Source organism: Parasteatoda tepidariorum, chromosome 5 (assembly GCF_982258835.1).
Source record: "Parasteatoda tepidariorum strain Cologne lab strain chromosome 5, Ptep-v5.0, whole genome shotgun sequence".
Classification (NCBI taxonomy): Eukaryota; Metazoa; Arthropoda; class Arachnida; order Araneae; family Theridiidae; genus Parasteatoda; species Parasteatoda tepidariorum.
In genome coordinates this window covers 97,185,981-97,205,973 of record NC_141759.1, presented here as the reverse complement: position 1 = coordinate 97,205,973, position 19,993 = coordinate 97,185,981, and the positions used below count along the sequence as shown (strand labels likewise).

At 31.8% G+C, this 19,993-nt stretch overlaps 2 protein-coding genes across 3 annotated transcripts in view; one reads left to right on the top strand and one right to left on the bottom strand.

Annotated features, from left to right (window-relative positions):
• The window catches only part of LOC107444397 (uncharacterized), a 28,846-nt gene extending 16,488 nt beyond the window's left edge, over window positions 1–12,358 (top strand). The window contains exons 8-13 of the mRNA XM_087164589.1: window positions 2,198–2,317; window positions 2,749–2,814; window positions 2,912–3,068; window positions 4,711–4,847; window positions 7,927–8,100; window positions 11,899–12,358. Coding sequence (XP_087020715.1) covers window positions 2,198–2,317; window positions 2,749–2,814; window positions 2,912–3,068; window positions 4,711–4,847; window positions 7,927–8,100; window positions 11,899–12,306 — 1,062 coding nt within the window. The 3' untranslated portion in view covers window positions 12,307–12,358. The remainder of the gene's footprint in view (window positions 1–2,197; window positions 2,318–2,748; window positions 2,815–2,911; window positions 3,069–4,710; window positions 4,848–7,926; window positions 8,101–11,898) is intronic.
• The window catches only part of LOC107452524 (uncharacterized), a 76,958-nt gene extending 58,186 nt beyond the window's left edge, over window positions 1–18,772 (bottom strand). The window contains exon 1 of one of the 2 annotated variants that reach the window (XM_071185163.2): window positions 18,303–18,772. The gene's annotated coding sequence lies outside the window, so the exon portion shown is untranslated. The remainder of the gene's footprint in view (window positions 1–18,302) is intronic. The other variant, XM_071185165.2, reaches the window with a different exon arrangement.
• Window positions 18,773–19,993: the final 1,221 nt, after the last annotated feature.

The following is a 19,993-nucleotide window of genomic DNA, read 5'->3' as shown; positions in this document are numbered from 1 at the left end:
GTCAAGAATCAAGCTTTTATTTATTTATTTAAGAAGATTCCAAACAGGAGAGTGGGTAGTTAAATGCCGTTGGATTGGAAAATCGCAACCCGGTAGCAAGAATGCTGCTGACTTTTTTAGATTTTAGGAGATTTGTGAAGATGGAGCTGCAGATTTACTTCTGTTACCGGGAGTATAAGGCATAAATAAAAATTAAATAAAATTATGAAACTATTTTATTTTAGAAATAATAAGTAAAATTATAATGCTGCATATCTGCACATTCTCTTATATATAAAATTTGTAAGATTTTTTTTTGTAATCATGCATGATAAGTTGATTCCATACATTCATCACAATAGGTAGATATATTATATTATGTGATCTATAATTATAATCCTAATACTCATAAGAAATAACAATTTGTCCAATACTTCTGAACTATAATCCCAATACTCTTGAACTAATTTTCCGAACTATAATCCCAATACTCTTGAACTATAATTCCGAACCATAATCCCAATACTCTTCAACTATAATTCCGAACCATAATCCCAATACTCTTCAACTATAATCCCAATACTCTGGAACTATAATTCCGAACTATAATCCCAATACTCTTGAACTATTTTTCCGAACTATAATCCCAATACTCTTGAACTATAATTCCGAACCATAATCCCAATACTCTTGAACTAATTTTCCGAACTATAATCCCAATACTCTGGAACTATAATTCCGAACTATAATCCCAATACTCTTGAACTAATTTTCCGAACTATAATCCCAATACTCTGGAACTATAATTCCGAACTATAATCCCAATACTCTTGAACTATAATTCCGAACCATAATACCAATACTCTTGAACTATAATCCCAATACTCTGGAACTATAATTCCGAACTATAATCCCAATACTCTTGAACTATTTTTCCAATACTCCTGAGCTTTTATCTCATTATTCTTGAACTATAATACCAATACTCCTGAACTATAGTCCCAATATTACTGAACTATAATCCCAATATGCCTGGGCTATAATCCCAATATTTTTTAACTATAATCCCTATACTCCTGAACTATTTTTCGTATACTCTTGAACTTTTAATCGGATGCTTCCGAACTATAATTCCAATACTCCTGATCTATCATTCTAATCAGATTGATAACGGTAATTGAAGTTTTAGTTTTTAAAAGTAACATCGTAAAATAACAATTCCACCGTGAAATTTTCAATACAATAAAGTTAACCTTATTATTTACCGCAAAGTGGCGTAAGTGATTACGGAGAGTGGCTCATAATCACGTTAACACAGAGTCAAGTAATATTAAGTTTCAAGTAAACTTATTTTTCTTATCATAACATTTGTAAGATAGGAACGCTAACACCGTATTTTGATGCAAGTTAGCTCTGTTAAAAAAGCCGGATGATATTTTTATTCATGAAATTGTCGTTACCGCAAAGCTATTGGCATATTGCCAGACTTTACTTCGCATCATGTGTGCTTAACCGGTTAGTGCCCAGCGTCATATTAATAGCACAGAACATTGCAGACAACATATATTTTGGTAGGACAAAAGCAAAACATCGAGGAAAAAGTATTTTGGTTGTACAAAAGGAAAATATCATGGATAGAAACATGTATTTTGGCAGTACAAAAGAAAATCTCGTGGACAAAAAACATGTATTTTTGTAGGACAATAGCAAAGCATCGTGAAAAAAACATACATTCTTGTAGTACAAAAAGAAAACATCACGGATTAAAACATATATTTTGGTTGGACAAAAGTACGTATTTTGTTAGAACAAAAGGAAAACATCACGGATAAAAACATATATTTTGGAAGGACAAAAGATAATCTCGTAGACAAAAAACATGCATTTTGGTAGGATAATAGCAAAATGTCATGAACAGAAATTTACATTTTGGTAGAGAATTGTTTCAATATTATCATTTGTCTAGAAAATCAAAAATTCCCATCCTCCATAGTTTATGATTAATTTAGGTAGTTATCTATCAATAGATCTAGAACTGTAAGAAACAGGGTCTTATCGAAATAAAATGATGGCTAACAATAAAAAGTAGCCATTAAATTTCATATCATTACTACTTTTTCAATAAAGGCATCTTTTGTATGACATCAATGAAAAAAATCCGGATAAACGGGTTAAATAATGGATTTTTTTGGTAATATATTTATCTAAAATTTTTCAGACTTCAAAAAGAGACATACCCTGCCACTTATTCCAAGGAGTTCGCAAAGATTGGCCGGAACCAACTGCGGAAGTAGAATCTTTGTGGGAATGGTGCTTCTCTATGAATGTCACAACCAAGGTAAGCTGCATAATTACAAAAAATGTAATTTCCGTAAATGCATTAACAGAGTTTAATAAATCAAATCATTACATTATTATAATTCAGATATAAATCATTTTGAAAGATTAAAACTTCTTGAAATATCTTATTAGGTTTAATTATTATTAATTTCCGGTACTTCCTGTACCTCACTTTAGGATTTGGATGAGCTTTAGAAGAATTCAAACATAACTAAATTTACAGCCTAAAAAAACTCAAAGATTTTAAAATTTTAATTTTTTTAATTTTAAAAAACTAAAATTAAAAAAGCTAAAATTTGGAAAAGAAATTTAAATTTTTCATACATATTTCGTAATTATAGCCCTTAATGTATTATTCAATATATTAGGTTCAATTATAGTTAATTTCCTGTATTTTCTTTTCATAGTTAATTTTTCTTTCTCTTTCAGGATGATGCTGTAATTTTCCGAAATGGTGAATATGGACTAGTCAGTGCGCAAGTCAATATTATAAAGGTATGTTCATTTATTTATGTTGTAATTCTTTTTAGAAAATGTAATAAAAAATATATATATAGGCATGACTCCTTAAATTTTTGTCGCTTCTTTGCAGAGTGGGAGCAAATACGATTTTCCGGAAAAATACAGGCTATTCCACCATTTTTATGATGTTAATTTGGTGGATCCAACTTCGATGGATGCTACTAGCTTTGATATTGGTGCTTGCTTCGGCGAAGACGAAAAAAGACGTCTGCAATTCGTTATAGATTGTAAGTTTTTTCCGCAATTTCTTTTATTTTCATTTAATGGGGTGTCAAGAAAATGATTGCTCCTCTACTCTTTTATCGCGATGGACGAGATAACTCGTCTCCCAGGAACATTCGCTGTGTTCTGTTGTTGTATTAGTGAATATGGTTATTGATTACAATTGATTGATATTTTTGAAAGTAAAATACACTATTTTTAAATGAATTAGCGTTTTATTTAAATTTTAGTGCTGCGGGGGGAACTTTAAGAGTGGAGGGTGGAACAAAGGCCTGCCATTGCCACGATAAAATAGTTAAATCAGGTGTGTAATGGGGGCTAAATTTTTTAGCCAGAGCCTAAAAATCTTAAAAATCAGGTGTGTAGTGGGGGTTATATGAGGAAACTGGATGTCTTAATTGATATTTCGGTTAAGTTCCAATTTTTAATTAATTTTAGATTTTTATTCATAGTAGATAAAAATTCTAAAATGTAAAATTTGTCTATTTTTGTTCCTTTTAAGTCAGAGTCCTTGCTGCTGCTATTTTGCTACAGGCATATCTGATACAAATAAGGAAAAAATTACGCCCCCCTCCCCCTTTGAGACTCCATACCTCAATTGCACTTTTCCTTTTTAAATAATGGCGTTAAGTTTAAAAGTATAACTGATGTTGTTTTGAAGAATATAATTTTTTTAATGCAACAATAAATTATGGTAAGCTAAATTAAATTGAGAAAAACTTAACATTAAGTTTTTTTTACGTTTGATGTTGTTGTTGTTGTTAATTTACGTCGCACTAGAGCTGCACAATGGGCTATTGGCGACGGTCTGGGAAACATCCCGGAGGATGATCCGAAGACATGCCATCACAATTTTGATCCTCTTCGGAGGGAATGGCACCCCCGCTTCGGTAGCCGGACGACCTGCGCGAGAAGTCGAGCACTTTACGGTAGCACAGTTTACCGAGGACCAATACCGCACACCCTCGGTCCCTACACAGACTAATCCAAGTGGTCACCCACCCGCACACTGACCGTAGTCAGTGATGCTTGACTTCGGTGATCTGCTGGGAACCGTATTTTTTTTTTTTTTTTTTTTTTTTTTTTTTTTTTTTTTTTTTTACGTTTGAGAATTTTAAACCAAAGACAGTTAGTGACAAAACGCTCTATATCATTTCTACTTATTTTCAAAGCATAAAAATGAATAAAATGAAATAAAAAAATATTAAAATACAAAGTAAAAACTAAAATAAAATGCAAAAGTAATATAAAAAGAGAATTATGAAAAATACATAAAAAGAAATTAAAAAAATAACATTGGGAAATAAAATAAAAAATTAAAATGTAAAAAGCGATAAAATAATTTATATAAAATAAATGAAAAAAAAATTGAAACAAATTTTTAAACAAATCAAAAAATAAGAAAGATAATATAATAAGTGGCTTAATAACTGTCTGTCACAACACTCAAACACCAATCTTACAAATGCCAAAGTGATAGTAAAAAGTAATTGGCCAAATACCTTTACTGATCGGGTGATAGCAAACCACGATCAATAAAGAACTTAACTCTTGCATTTAAATTCTTAACCCTTCGTTTAATTCTCTTTTTATTAATACTAGTATTTGCATCGTAAATATTTTCAACTTTTAATTCGTATTTTACAGGGGCAGTTAATGATGACAGTATCTACCTCATTGAAAATGCTACATCAGATGTAAACTTTTTGAAAACCTGGAAATCAGCACTATATAGATATTCTGGCATTGACCCCAACAGCTTGAGAGTAACAAAAGTTAAAGCAGTAAGTTGAATATGCATTTAGACAATTTAACTATTCCCAACGAACATGAGCAGTGACTAAATCTTCAGAAATATAATGTTATGACTGGGACCCTGTAAGTTAAAGCAGTAAGTTGAATATGCACTTAGGGAATGCCAAAGATTATGAGCAGTAGCAAAATCTTCACAAACATTATGTTATGAATAGCACACTATAAGTTAAAGCAGTAAGTTGAATATGCACTTAGGCAATGTACTTATGCTAAAGAACATGATCACTGGCAAAATCTTCACAAACATTATGTTATGGATAAGGCCCTGTAAGTTAAAGCAAAGTTAAATATACACTTAGGGAATGCCAAAGAACATGAGCAGTGAAAAAATCTTCACAATCACTATGTTATATCTAGGACACCATAAGTTAAAGCAATAAGTTAAATATGCACTTAGGCAATGCCAAAGAACATGAGCAGTAGCAAAATCTTCAGAAACATTATGGTATATCTAGGACACCATAAGTTAAAGCAGTAAATTTAATATGCACTTGGCGATTTCACCAGAACCAAAGAACAAGTGCAATAATAAAACCTTCTCAAACATAATTATGATCAATACAATGATATTTTCGCGAATTGATATTTCGTTAATATATCAATTTATATTTATATTTATATATTTTTTCCCCTCATGATCTCTTTCAGATTCGCGAGTCACGGATTTGATAATAATTTTGTAAGGTTGCAAAATGGCAAGCACTTACCTGTGTGACAATGTTTGGGATGCTATACAAACAGTTTTTTTTTAGCAAATTTCTGACTGTATGTATAATATAACAGCCATGGATGACTATTCCAGCAGGCTAGAATCAGGCAAGGTTGCTAGAATACGCCCCATATTTCACACTTTAGAGGATTAGGAGAGATTCAAACAGCACTCTAAAAAACCGGGGTGTTTGAGTTTTATCCTAGGGACAGTAACACGTTCATATATATCGTCTCACAGAAAAAGGGAACTTTAATTTAATACTTTAATTTAAATTAAATATTAAAATACCATAATTGTGGATAATAAATGCGAGAACATGTTTTGTTCTGAATACATTATATATATATATATATATATATATATATATATATATATATATATATATATATATAATGTTAAAACAATTATATATTAAATATAATCCGTAAATAGAGCATTTATCTAACGCGCAAACGTTTAAAAACCTTTCCCACAAGAAAGTAATAATATTGATCTAATTATCTAAAAAAATGTGATGATGTGGCTTTAGTAGCTTGGGAAATTGATCAGTCCCACGCTACTGAGACCTATTAACATTTAAATATATTGTCCAGAAAGATATAAAAACCCTCTTTCCAAGGTCAAATGTGCTATTCTCTACCTATCCACCAGCATGTAAGGTTGTCATTCTGGGGCTCTGGCCCTTACTTTAATAAAATTGTATTATGATTCCTGCATTTTCCTGTATCTTTTTCAAGAAGCACCGGCCACACTACGAACTTACAATATTTAGGCTTTCAAAGCGTAACAGATGTATATATATAAACTGCTGTTTGTAGAAAATGCAACACCATGAAAGAATCATCAGAATCAAATGAAATTTAATGCAGAAACGACTTGTACTGATACAAATAAATGATGAAATTTTCAAAACAAAAGAAACAAATTAAGCGTCCGAAATCAGTATTTGGTGCAGCCACCACGCGCTGCAATAAGTGCTGCTATACGACGTGGCATGGAGTCAAACAGATGTTGAATATCTGCTTGAGGAAGAGAATTCCATATCGCTTGTATGCGCAACCAAAGTTCGTCTTTGGAAACTGCAGGACGCGGATCACGAGTGAGACGCCGACCAACCATATCCCACACGTGCTCAATAGGCGACATATCCGGCGAATAAGCAGGCCAAGGAAGAAGTTGCATGCGTTGTGCTGAACAGAAGTCTCTAACAGTGCGCGCAACATGTGGGCGTGCATTATCCTGCTGAAAGATAGCTCCAAGGATGCCTTGAAGGAAAGGAACGACTTCAGGCTGTAGCACTTCACGGACGTATCGGTTGCTATTGAGATTACCCTCAATTCGTATCAAATTGGATCGTCCATGATACGAAATCGCACCCCAGACCATAACTCCGGGTGTTCGACCACTATGTCGTTCAATAATACACTCAGGAAGGCAGCGTTGACCGGCATAACGTCTAACACGAACACGGCCATCATGGGTCCACAAATTGAAGCGTGATTCATCTGAAAAGACAACTTGGTGCCAATCAGCTCGCCAGTCTCTGTGCTCAAGAGCCCACTGCCGACGCAGCCGTCGATGATCCGCCGTGAGGGGAATCCTGTATAATGGCACCCTTGCACGCAATCCACGGCGCAGCAGACGACGACGAATTGACGAAGCCGACAATTGTACACCTGTAGCAGTAGACCAATGTGCTGCCAGCTGCCTGGAGGAAGCTGTGCGATCATTCACCGCCATGCGGAGCAGGTGTCGATCATCGCGCTCTGACGTCACCTTCTGTCGTCCAGTGCCTGTTTTTCGAGTTGTTCGGTGCTCGTCGGTCCACTGCTTCCAAACTCGCATCACTGTGGAACTGTTCCGCTGCATACGAGCTGCTATTGCGCGATAGGAAAATCCTCCTTCTCGAAGGCCGATTATCCTCCCTCGTTCGTAAGTTGCTTGAATTTCTTATTCTTCCGTCGTGGAGGCATACTCAGGTCTCACTAAACGTTTGCCACTAACAAATAATCATAGACTATTTTCAACGTCCCGCTACAGCACTTTATTTATACGCTTTCAGCATCAATTCAGAGGGCGCTGCGCGCGCCACGCACGCGCGATGGCTCTGAAACTTTATTAATTTGCATAATATCCTATAATTGACATTTGCTGCGAATTTCATTTGATTCTGATGATTCCTTCATGGTGTTGCATTTTCTACAAACAGCAGTTTACATATAATACAGAAAAGTGTATAACAAACAAGTTATGATTAATTTTTCTGCCAGTCTAAAACAAATTGTTTAATTTTGCTTTTTACTATTTTACTAAAACTATGAATTGATTTGTTGCAGGTCATAGAAGGTAAAGAATTTGTTTTGAAATTTACATTTCTCGACATACATCCGAAACTTCCACAAGAAATCAAAGACAAACAAATCACGGCATTCAACGCCGAAAAGAAGCTCAGAGAAAATGTCAAAAATAAAACTATATATATGAATTACAGACCATCCCAAAAAGCAAAGGTAATAACATATTCACTTCTTATGAATACTTTTTCGCTACATAAAAAACTTCAGACTGTATAGTGATAAGCCACGCGTTTTAACGTATGTATGAAGTGCTTTACACTATACATGTGTTCAGGGAAATTGTCCATGTTTGTTTAAAAAGGGGCTTGACACAGTATACAGAGAAACCGTACAATAAAAGGCTTGACGCAACATATTGATAAGCCACACAATGTATGATCTGTGAAAGGCTTCGGCATTATAATGATAAGAAACAAAATTTTTGATCTGTGAAAGGCTTTGGGCAGTTTAGTGAAAAGCCACATTAAATTAAAATTGTAAAATTAGAGATTTGATTCTGAAGTAACCCAATTTAAACTACCCAAGCTACAAACTACCTGTTTTAACTGCCAGTTTGTTCTTCCAAAATCTCAGAACTTTTTCATATGATTTCTTGGTGGTTTTCTTTAACACTAAACATACCAACACTTAATCTATTTCTACCATAGCCGGTCAAATGAATGGACTTTATGTTTCTTGATTGAATGCATGAAATATGGATGTTAGGAAGGAAATAAACAGAAAAACTTTATTATAATTAAACAACATTGTATATTGCCAATTTTTATGTATTACAAACACAAAGAATAAGAATTTTTTTAATTCATTACTCAACGCATTTCTTACATATTCAGGGTGTTTCCATTGTACATTTTCCGCAAACATATTGCGTCTAATTATTATTGTTTCTATAATTCTTATAATTATTCTTATAATTATAAGAATATATACGAATTATAATTCTTATAATTATTCTTATAATTATAAGAATAATTATAAGAATTATAATTCTTATAATTATTCTTATAATTATAAGAATATATACGAATTATAATTCTTATAATTATTCTTATAATTATAAGAATATATACGAATTATAATTCTTATAATTATTCTTATAATTATAAGAATATATACGAATTGTAATTCTTATAATTATTCTTATAATTATAAGAATATATACGAATTATAATTCTTAAAATTATTCTTATAATTATAAGAATATATACGAATTATAATTCTTAAAATTATTCTTATAATTATAAGAATATATACGAATTATAATTCTTAAAATTATTCTTATAATTATAAGAATATATACGAATTGTAATTCTTATAATTATTCTTATAATTATAAGAATATATACGAATTGTAATTCTTATAATTATTCTTATAATTATAAGAATATATACGAATTGTAATTCTTAAAATTATTCTTATAATTATAAGAATATATACGAATTGTAATTCTTATAATTATTCTTATAATTATAAGAATATATACGAATTGTAATTCTTATAATTATTCTTATAATTATAAGAATATATACGAATTGTAATTCTTATAATTATTCTTATAATTATAAGAATATATACGAATTGTAATTCTTATAATTATTCTTATAATTATAAGAATATATACGAATTGTAATTCTTATAATTATTCTTATAATTATAAGAATATATACGAATTATAATTCTTATAATTATTCTTATAATTATAAGAATATATACGAATTGTAATTCTTATAATTATTCTTATAATTATAAGAATATATACGAATTGTAATTCTTATAATTATTCTTATAATTATAAGAATATATACGAATTATAATTCTTATAATTATTCTTATAATTATAAGAATATATACGAATTGTAATTCTTATAATTATTCTTATAATTATAAGAATATATACGAATTGTAATTCTTATAATTATTCTTATAATTATAAGAATATATACGAATTATAATTCTTATAATTATTCTTATAATTATAAGAATATATACGAATTGTAATTCTTATAATTATTCTTATAATTATAAGAATATATACGAATTGTAATTCTTATAATTATTCTTATAATTATAAGAATATATACGAATTGTAATTCTTATAATTATTCTTATAATTATAAGAATATATACGAATTGTAATTCTTATAATTATTCTTATAATTATAAGAATATATACGAATTGTAATTCTTATAATTATTCTTATAATTATAAGAATATATACGAATTATAATTCTTATAATTATTCTTATAATTATAAGAATATATACGAATTGTAATTCTTATAATTATTCTTATAATTATAAGAATATATACGAATTGTAATTCTTATAATTATTCTTATAATTATAAGAATATATACGAATTGTAATTCTTATAATTATTCTTATAATTATAAGAATATATACGAATTATAATTCTTAAAATTATTCTTATAATTATAAGAATATATACGAATTATAATTCTTATAATTATTCTTATAATTAATATTATTTCTAAGAACTTGTTCAGTCTTCATTGTTTCGACATTTTTTTTGGGCTAGAAACTGTCCTTAGTTAGTTCGAAACGAAGTAAAGCTATCAAAATAAAATATAAGCTACTTACCAAAACTTTCAGTTTTTGACACTTTTTCTTACACAAAAATGCCAATCTTAAATTTTAGGTACTTTATTGAAATTTGAATTCAGTTATTCTGATTGAACTAACTGCGCAACAGTCTTTGCAGAAATGTGCAACTGGTCGAATAAAAAGTAATACGATGTAATACGTTGAACACGCATTACATCGTAACATCTGATCCGATAGCCTTATAAAGTAATAAATTGTTCTCAAGGTCAAATGAACGGGTGTAGTAAAAATAGGTATACGACAAGTATTATTCAAAGCAAACAAAATACAGAAAAAAATAATAATAGAATATTAACTGCATATAATTGTTAGGAAAAGTCAAATTTGCAAAAGCGATAAGATGATATGCGGATTTTCGATGCAAAAGTTTTTAAACTGTCACGTGACCGGTTATGGTATGTTTAGTGTTATTGATTATCCCTAATTTCAAATGTGATTGTAATGTCAAGCATCAAAAAGTTCTTAATCTGCAATTATTTGAACTAAATTTTATTTTTAATCCTAATAATAGAAGTTCCCTTGTCCTCTGGATTGGGTTCAAAATTACAAGACTACGAAATTGAACCTTGATAGTCGAAAAATCAGAATCGCCAGTCATAAAATAAAATACAATTTTTTCTGTTTTTGACTAATAAAATGGAATGGCCATTCACACAAGAAGTAAGCCTAAGTTGGCGGTTTGCCTATTTTTGCTGACACGGGTTGGAGCAATGCCTACATAAAACGCAAATATTCCCTTAGCAATTTTTAATGCAAAAAAAAAAATTAAAACTATACTTTTTAAAAAGTTTCAAATTTGAGCGAAAATAGAAGCTGGAAAAAAATTTCCTCTGTAAAATTCAAATTTTACAAAATGAATTAAAACTTTTATTTTATGCAAAAATACATTCTCTGTTAGAATTTAATACTATAATTTTAAAAATTCGATTACAACATAAGAAAAAGTATAAAGGCCTGGTTTCTTAGGACAGGACGCCGTCAGCTGGAAATCAGCGCTAACCTCTAATTGGTCCATTTGTGAGTTTGATAGTATACGTCATCGAGTTCAAGATGAGCGTTCGATGACGTACACTATCAAACTCAAAAATGGACCAATCAGAGGTTAACGCTGATTTCCAGCTGACGGCGTCCTGTCCTAAGAATCCAGGCCTTAAGTCAGAACAAAAAAACAAAGGATCTGCGACTTTTGTATGTAGAGATATGTATGAGATATTTCGCATGTATGAGAGAGGTTTACGATGAAAAAGGAAACGATAAAATTGCCACAAAACATGATTACGTAATATTTAAGCGATCCCTTAATATTTCCTCCATTAAATTTGCAGATAATGAGACTGGGAGTGGTACCGTTGACAGTGAATTTTCAACTAAACGACTCTTTCGTACGCCATGAACTGCCGACCACTACGACCGTCACGATGGGCAGTACCACAAGGAGATTTCCTTTCTCTTTAATAACCGAACCTGATGACAACACCGAGAGTCCTACAACGGGAAGTACAGATTCCGTAACAGGCACTGGCAGTACTGCTGCCACAACCCCTGACCAGAAGAGATCTACACCTACACCAACAAAAGAGAATCTCAAGGAGCCCAACAAAAATCTGCACAAGTCAGGGACAGTGGCCGGTGTTTCGATTGCGATGGTTTTAATTGGAATTACCATTGGTGCATCTGGTGTGTTTATTAAGGCGAATGGACTACCACCTTGCTTAAAATGCGCTGGAGTTTAAGTCTAGATATGTATGTAACATATAATGTAAATAAATTTGACTTGATACGAAATAGTTCTTTGTTTTTTTTTAATATATTGTTCTTAATCCTGTTTTTCGAAGGATAGTTAAGAAGTCAGAGTTTAAGTGTCTTACATTTGAGGTAAAACTATAATTTTAAAACATGTACACCTTCCTGCGGGAAGAAATTATCTGGGTTTTAGAATAACAAATAAAAGATCGCGAAAAATTTAAGCAAGATTTAAATTAATTAAGGTCTGGTTTCTTAGGACAGGTCGGCGTCAGCTGGAAATCAGCGCTAACCTCTGATTGGTCCATTTGTGAGTTTGACAGTATACGTCATCGAACGCTTATCTTGAACTACAATTGCCGTCCAACTCAACTGCAGTTGGATTACAGCGTGACGTTAACGACAGAAGCAATGGCGGACAACATCCAATAGCAGTCTGAAATTAGCCAAGATTTTGATTTTAACATTAAACATAGCTTCTTCATTAAACATAGCACTCTTCATTTACCTCAGCTATAATATGTTTTTTCTAGGACAAAGCCATTATTTGTTCTCTAAAGCACTGGTCGACAATAACAAAATCAATACAAATTCAAAATAAATATTTGTTTACGTTATTAACGCATGCGCAATGAGAGATAATGTCTGCTTTGGACCGACTGCTCACGCTGAGCTAACAAGAAAGTATTTTTTTGGCGTCAGCGATACGTCAACTTTCCGCTGACGCCCAGATAAAACGCTTGTCCTAAGAAACCGGGCCTTGAGCTAACAAACCAGTATTTTGTTGGCGTCAGGGTAACGTCAACTTAACGCTGACGCCGAGATAAGGCGCTTGTCCTAAGAAACCGGGCCTTTAGATGAGATACATACCACATATAAGGTGTTATGTAATGATTTCTCTAAATATATATTTTTTGAATTCTTTAAGAAAAATCTCCAAAACATTTACACGTTAGGGTTCACAAGTTTAGACATAAAGGTGTTTTTCAAAACTCTTTCGCCAGTTAAAGAAAAAACGACGCAGTTTAAATAAAACTCTAGGCAAGTCACGGATACCATCTTTTCATAACGGGATAACATCTGGGCTTCTGATTTCATAAATGTGTATGTAAAACTTAAATATTTAAAACATAAGATTTTTTTTCAAAAAACAAAAAGATTCACTGATTTGGTGAGATTTTTAGATAAAAATAATGTCCGTCTTCAACTCGCAGCATGCACTAGTAAAAAAAAAAAAAAAAAGTCTTTCAAAAATCATATCTCATTCCTCTAATCTTCAATTATTTTCTTTCATTTCATTAGGAAAGCTCAATCTTCCGCCTCAACGTCTCAATCATTCTTGGTGTGCTATTTTTTATAGCAATGAGTACATTTATTAATCTGTTGGTTCAAATAAATCCATTAATTCATTTTTATCCTGATTCTAATCAGTTTGCTTGAATTAGAAATCAATGAATTTATAGTCAGATGATTCGGAAGAAAAAAAACCATAGATATGTTTTCTCGTAAGTTTGAATTTGTGCTTAAAATAAGTTAATTGATCTATTAATTAATCGAACTGGTTATTAATTTGCGTTCATAAATTTCTTTTCTCTAATTTAGCACCATTTCGAATCATTGATGACATTTTACTGATTTTAATAAATTGATTATTAGGAGCAGATGTTTTTTTATTTTTCCGCCGATTTGAATAAATAATGTCAATTTATACAAATATGTTCGTTCAATAAAGTTCTCTGATGATACAATAAGAATATTAAATGAATCATTGTTATTCTGATTCGTATCTTTTAAATTAATTTATTTCATTCGTATCATTTTGAACGAATCATTGAAAAAATCCATTGATCGAATTTAGTTTTCATTCACATATGTAGATATGGTATTTGAATAAAAATTTCATTGTTTCAAGCTACAGACTAAAAACCTGCATAATAATGCATTATGAGGTAATTTTTGTAGTATTTTATTAGCGTAAATAGAATTCTGACGAGAAATTATTTGAAATTAATTTTTATAAATATTTCAAACGTAAATTTCCATTTTGTATCGCGCATTTGGTGATATTTTCCTTTTTGCTCCAACATTTTTATTAATTTACATCTCTGCAACCAGTGCGTAACAATAACACTTTATTTATCACATTAGAGCTGCACAATGGGCTATTGGCGTCGGCATGAGAAACATCCCTGAGGATGATCGTAAGACGTGCCATCACAAATTTGATTCTCTGCAGAAAAGATAACTCGCCTATTTTTTTCTGCCCTAGGGACCTGAGCACGAAGCCGAAAACTTTAATGAGGATCGATAATGTGCACTCTCGGTCCCTTCGCAGTCTGATCAAAGTGGTCACCAACCCGCTCACTGACAGTGATGCTTGACTTCTTTGATTTACTGCTAGCCATGTCTTACGATCTATAGGACCAATGCGAACTGGACAAAATGTTTCATATAAAATATGTTACTACTGAAGTGTAGAAATTCTAGAGATTATCGAACGTGTAGAATAACTAAGGCGATCCTTTAAAAGGCCAAAAAAATTTTAATTTCTCAAACTGCCTAAATAATGTGTTAACTACCTAGACCAGGGATGGCGAACCAATGGCACGCGTGCCATTTATGGCACCCGACACAATATTTTGGGCACGCCACCGATTACATTTGTTATTACACAAATGTTATTACACTATAAAAGATATGTAACAATTAAATTAAAATTCATAAGAAACACAAAAAATAATAAACAATTATTAATAAAAAATTAACAATTAATGCTAAAAAAGCAATTAATAACCATAAAACACAAGCAAAAAAAAATTAACAGTCCTGCTTAAACTAACGTCTTACAACCTAAATATAAGTTATTTGTCATCTAATCTGCAACAACAGAAGTCACACTGATGTTACTTTAAGCTGAATTACGCGTATAACTGAGACACAGCAAAATGTTTTTTTTTTTTTTCAATGTAAATAAGGAGTTTTGAGCTGATAGTATTTAGTACTATTATTTTTCCAATAATCACGAAGTCAAAATTATTTGACGGCACGTCTATGACCTCATTAAAAAAAATTTTAGGAAAAATGGCACGCTGGTGTACAAAGGTTCGCCACCCATGACCTAGACAATTAGCTCATTACTGAGAACTTCTTTAAGTAGAAATAATACCTTTGCTCAGGGCTCGAAAAACAGCAGTCCTCCCGTCCTCGGCTGTCAAAAATTCCCCGCGGACAACGAATTTCTCGAATTCGACGTTCGCGCGGACGGCCATTTTCCCGCTAATGTTCATGATACATTTTCAATTTTTGTTATCTTACAAGAGTCTTACAGGTTACAAGGCAGCAAAATGACCCACAATACAGCAACATACTGCGCATGGTGAAATTGATGTTTTCTCTGTCTGGGAGTACTGCAGCTTTTTAGCAATGACCTTACAAAAAAACACATTACGTACTGGTCTTAAACAAGAAGCGTTAAACGCAATTATGAACATCTACCTAAATGGGAAACCCCTTTCAGGTTTCTGTACAGAAACTTCTGTAAATCATAGGCTTGATTGCGGAACTGGTAAACGTCATATTTGATTCATTTAAAAAACGCAGTACCCTCGGATAAATTGACATTCCAGATAACTTGACCTTTGTCATTTAAATTATTTCATAAAAGAAATAAATTATTTCATAAAAGAAATAAATTATTTCATAAAAGAAATACTAGGTTACTGTTAGTAACCTAGTATTTCTTTTTTTACTGTATAATGTAATCCTAGTAACTACTAATTCATTGTGCAATTTATATAAATGTTTGTAATAAATAAGAGGAGATTATATATTTACTTATTTAGAAGCTACGGGTTATTTTCAAAGGAGGACGGGGAAATTGTTGGACAAGCCGTCCTCGGTGACGGGTAAAATTTTTGAGTTTTTTCGAGCCCTGCCTTTGCTGAAACAACAGCAACATATTTAAATTAACATTATGTTTAAATTAATATTATTTACCTGTTTTTCGCACTCTAAGAAATCAGGTAACTACAATCAACCAATCAGCGCATTAGTTTGTGGTGATCCTTAATTACTTTCACTTTTCTTTGTCTGTCCATCACAATTTTCACGAAGTGAAACTTTTAAATTTAAACTGAAACCCAGAATTGGGAACTCAAACTAAAATCTGTCTATCAAAATTCTAATCCAATAATCTAATTTCTCAAATTAAATCTAGCCAATCACTGTAAGTTAAAGGCGTGGCAAATTCATTTCTCTGGTGAGATCCGAACTGAACACATCATCTTTCTCTGTTAAAACTCATTGCAAGGAGGACGTGCAGTCCTAACTCTCGATTATACTTATTTTTTTGCATGTAACGTATAGATCAGGGGTGGCCAAGCTCCTTGATAGTCGAGCCATTTTTCAAAATTTGAAATTTTTCGCGAGCCGCAATTAAATGCGTATTTAAAAGGAATGAAAAAAGGTATTACATTTTTTTTACATAAATTATATTTATTGAGAACCTATAAGTAAAAGTACAAAATATATGTATTGAGTTCAAATATTAAAAATTAAACACATTTATTTTACTTCTCTTGATAATTCTTTAAAATTAGGTGAATAATTATTGTGTCAGCACTTCTCAGTAATTCTTTGAGATGCTGGTTAGTTAATACTGATAGGTTTTTGGATTTCATAAATTTTGAAGTGGAATAAAATGATTCACATAAGTACGTTGTTCCGAATATTGAAATAATTCAACAATCAGCCTTTTTTAATTTAGGATACTTCGATTCTGCTACAAATTTCTGAAATTCAGTAATCGATGTCGACTTATATTTTAATTGTAGAGCTTGATCTTCTTGCATCTCTATTAATCTAATTCTCCAGATGCTTTTTGTGACATAATTATATTGGAAATGGAAAACTCACCTTGAATTGAACAACGTTACACTTAGTCTTTCATATTTGTTCTCAGTATTTTAAGAGACATTTTGAAACACATACGGAACGATAATAATTTTTTTAAATATAATAGCCCAAAAATTAAAAGGGAACTTGGGTACATTTATCGAGAGCCACAAATAATCTTTCAAAGAGCCGCATGTGGCACGCGAGCCGCAGGTTGGCCACCTCTGGTATATATGTTTGTGATGTGGTTAATAAACGCTTAATATTTAACCTGAAAACCTTCTGATACTTCAAGTGCACCTACACACTCAATCACCTAAGTTCATAGAATCAATTGTTACTAACATTATCTACTGTAACACCAAAAATCAAATATTTTAAAATACTATTACAATTAAGGAAATCAACATAATGTCATTTATTTATTAAATTTCAGATACATAAAGAATCGATTCAATACAATTAACAAAGATGTTGATAGAATTAGAGAAATAAAATTTTGATCTTTAATACGAAAGCCGTAAATGTGCACAATACCTAATTAAAATATGCTGAAAACACTTGACTTTGCACTTTAACAGAACCTAATCAGTTAATCTAAAGATTAACTCGTTAATGTGCACATTAATGGTTTTCGAGCTTTAACAGTAAAATACATATTATTTCAAAAGCAAGAAATCTAATTGTATGAAGGAAATCAAGATTTTGATCAGGTGAAATTATTCACACCTCAAATACGAATTTGATAAAAGTGTAGAAAAATAATCCTTACACCTCAAAAACAACCTCCCTAATCTGGTCGCTCTAAAGTAGATTTCCATCAATCTCAAAACAACCTCAAGTGTGAATAAAACAACTTCATCCACCTTGATTATACACCTTGGGAGGTTGATCTTTTAAGGTTGTTTTTAAAATCAACTTCAAATAAACCTCCAAAATACATTAAATTTCTGTAAGGGTTTTTACAAAGTTTTGTTATCGTAAAATGTAGTTCATATTATTGTGCTTAAAACTGCTTCTTTTGTTCAATAATATAAACTTAAATTGAAAAATTAAATTATATAAAAACGCAAAAATTGAAGAATTACCTTACCTGTGTGACAACAGAACAATATCAGTTTGAATGTTTATCCAGTAAACTTTAGTTTATTGTACAGCAGACCATCAGTTCGTTACAAAATCGTTTAAACAGACATAGGTCAAACACATCTTAAATAAAATAGAGTTTTTCTCTACACACATATTAAACTCTTTTGCTTGTCAACATATTAACTTATCATAAACATAAGTTCACATTGAGATGTTGTTCAATAAAAAAGTAATAATAAATTAAAAATATTATTTTAAGCTTTAAAAATTTGATTACAATATCGTTTCGCAAATTGAACTAAAAGCAGATCAACACTAAAAGCACAGTCTCTATTAACCAACATTATTTTCCAAAAAAAAATGTCGTAAACTGGTACCAATTTCAAAAGCATTACTAAAATTTAATCTTTACTGAAATTTCATACCTTTCGTGAACAGAAGGAAACTGTGTTATTTGTTCATTTAAAGTAGCATAATTCTAGTGTCTCGTTGTATTGGAGTAATTAATCTTCGTTCTTCAACTGTGCATTCGTAAAGCTTATGAACTGATGGCAACCAAATAAACTCAAAAAGTTTTAATGGTTGAAAACTTTTCCAATCCTCCAAATCAAAAAGACCTCAAGAGAGATATTTCGTAGTTTACGTATCATCTCTCTCGCTCCAGTACGTAACTTTTGAAGTGATTGTGAATGCTTGTCATCAGTTTTTTATTACTTTTTTAACATTAATAATGCCCACTTCAATGATGCGCAATTACTTGAAACGTCTGGAAACTTATATGATAATATCCAAAACTTTGAGTCCCTTAGTGGACTGATCGTTTAGACACGGTTCCCTGCAGATCACCGAAGTCAAGCATCACCGGCAGCTGTCAGTGTGCGGGTGGGTGACCACTTGGATCAGTCTGCGTAGGGACCGAGGGTGTGCGGTATAGGTCCTCGTTAAACTGTTCTACCGTAAAGTGCTCGACTTCGCGTGCAGGTCGCTGCGCTACCGAAGCGGAGGTGCCATCCCCTCTGCAGAGGATCAAAATTGTGATGGCATGTCTTCGTATCATCCTCAGGGATGTTTCCCAGATCATCGCCAATAGCCCATTGTGCAGTAAATTAACTACAACTACAACAACAATAAAACTTTTAAATCAATCTAGTTATTTATTGGGCAGGTAGGTACTCTATTTATGCTGCATTAGAGCTGCACAGTGGGCCATTTGCGATGGTCTGGCAAACATCCCTGAGGATGATCCGAAGACATGCCATCAGAATTTTGATCCTCTGCAGAGAGAATGGCTCTCTTGCTTTGGTAGCCCAACGATCTGCGCGAAGTCGAATACTCTACGGTAGAACAGTTTAACGAGGACCGATACAATGCACCCTCGGTCCCTACACAGAAAGATCAAAGTGGTCATCCACCCGCTTACTGAACGCAACCAGTGATTCTTGACTTGGGTGCTCTACTGGGAATTTACGATCAGCTCACTACGGGACTAGTTATTTATTTATTTGTTGTATTATTATATTATTTGCTATACAAACTGGGCCCCTCCCCAATCGAACACACTATCACTATCTACCAAACTTTCTGTAACACGAAGGTGTTAGGTTCAAATCCCAAAGTAACGCTGGATGCATTTATTTTATGTTGTATTTTCTAACTTGTGCTCACTGTTTTTCAACTATAAGCCTCTTTTTTTAA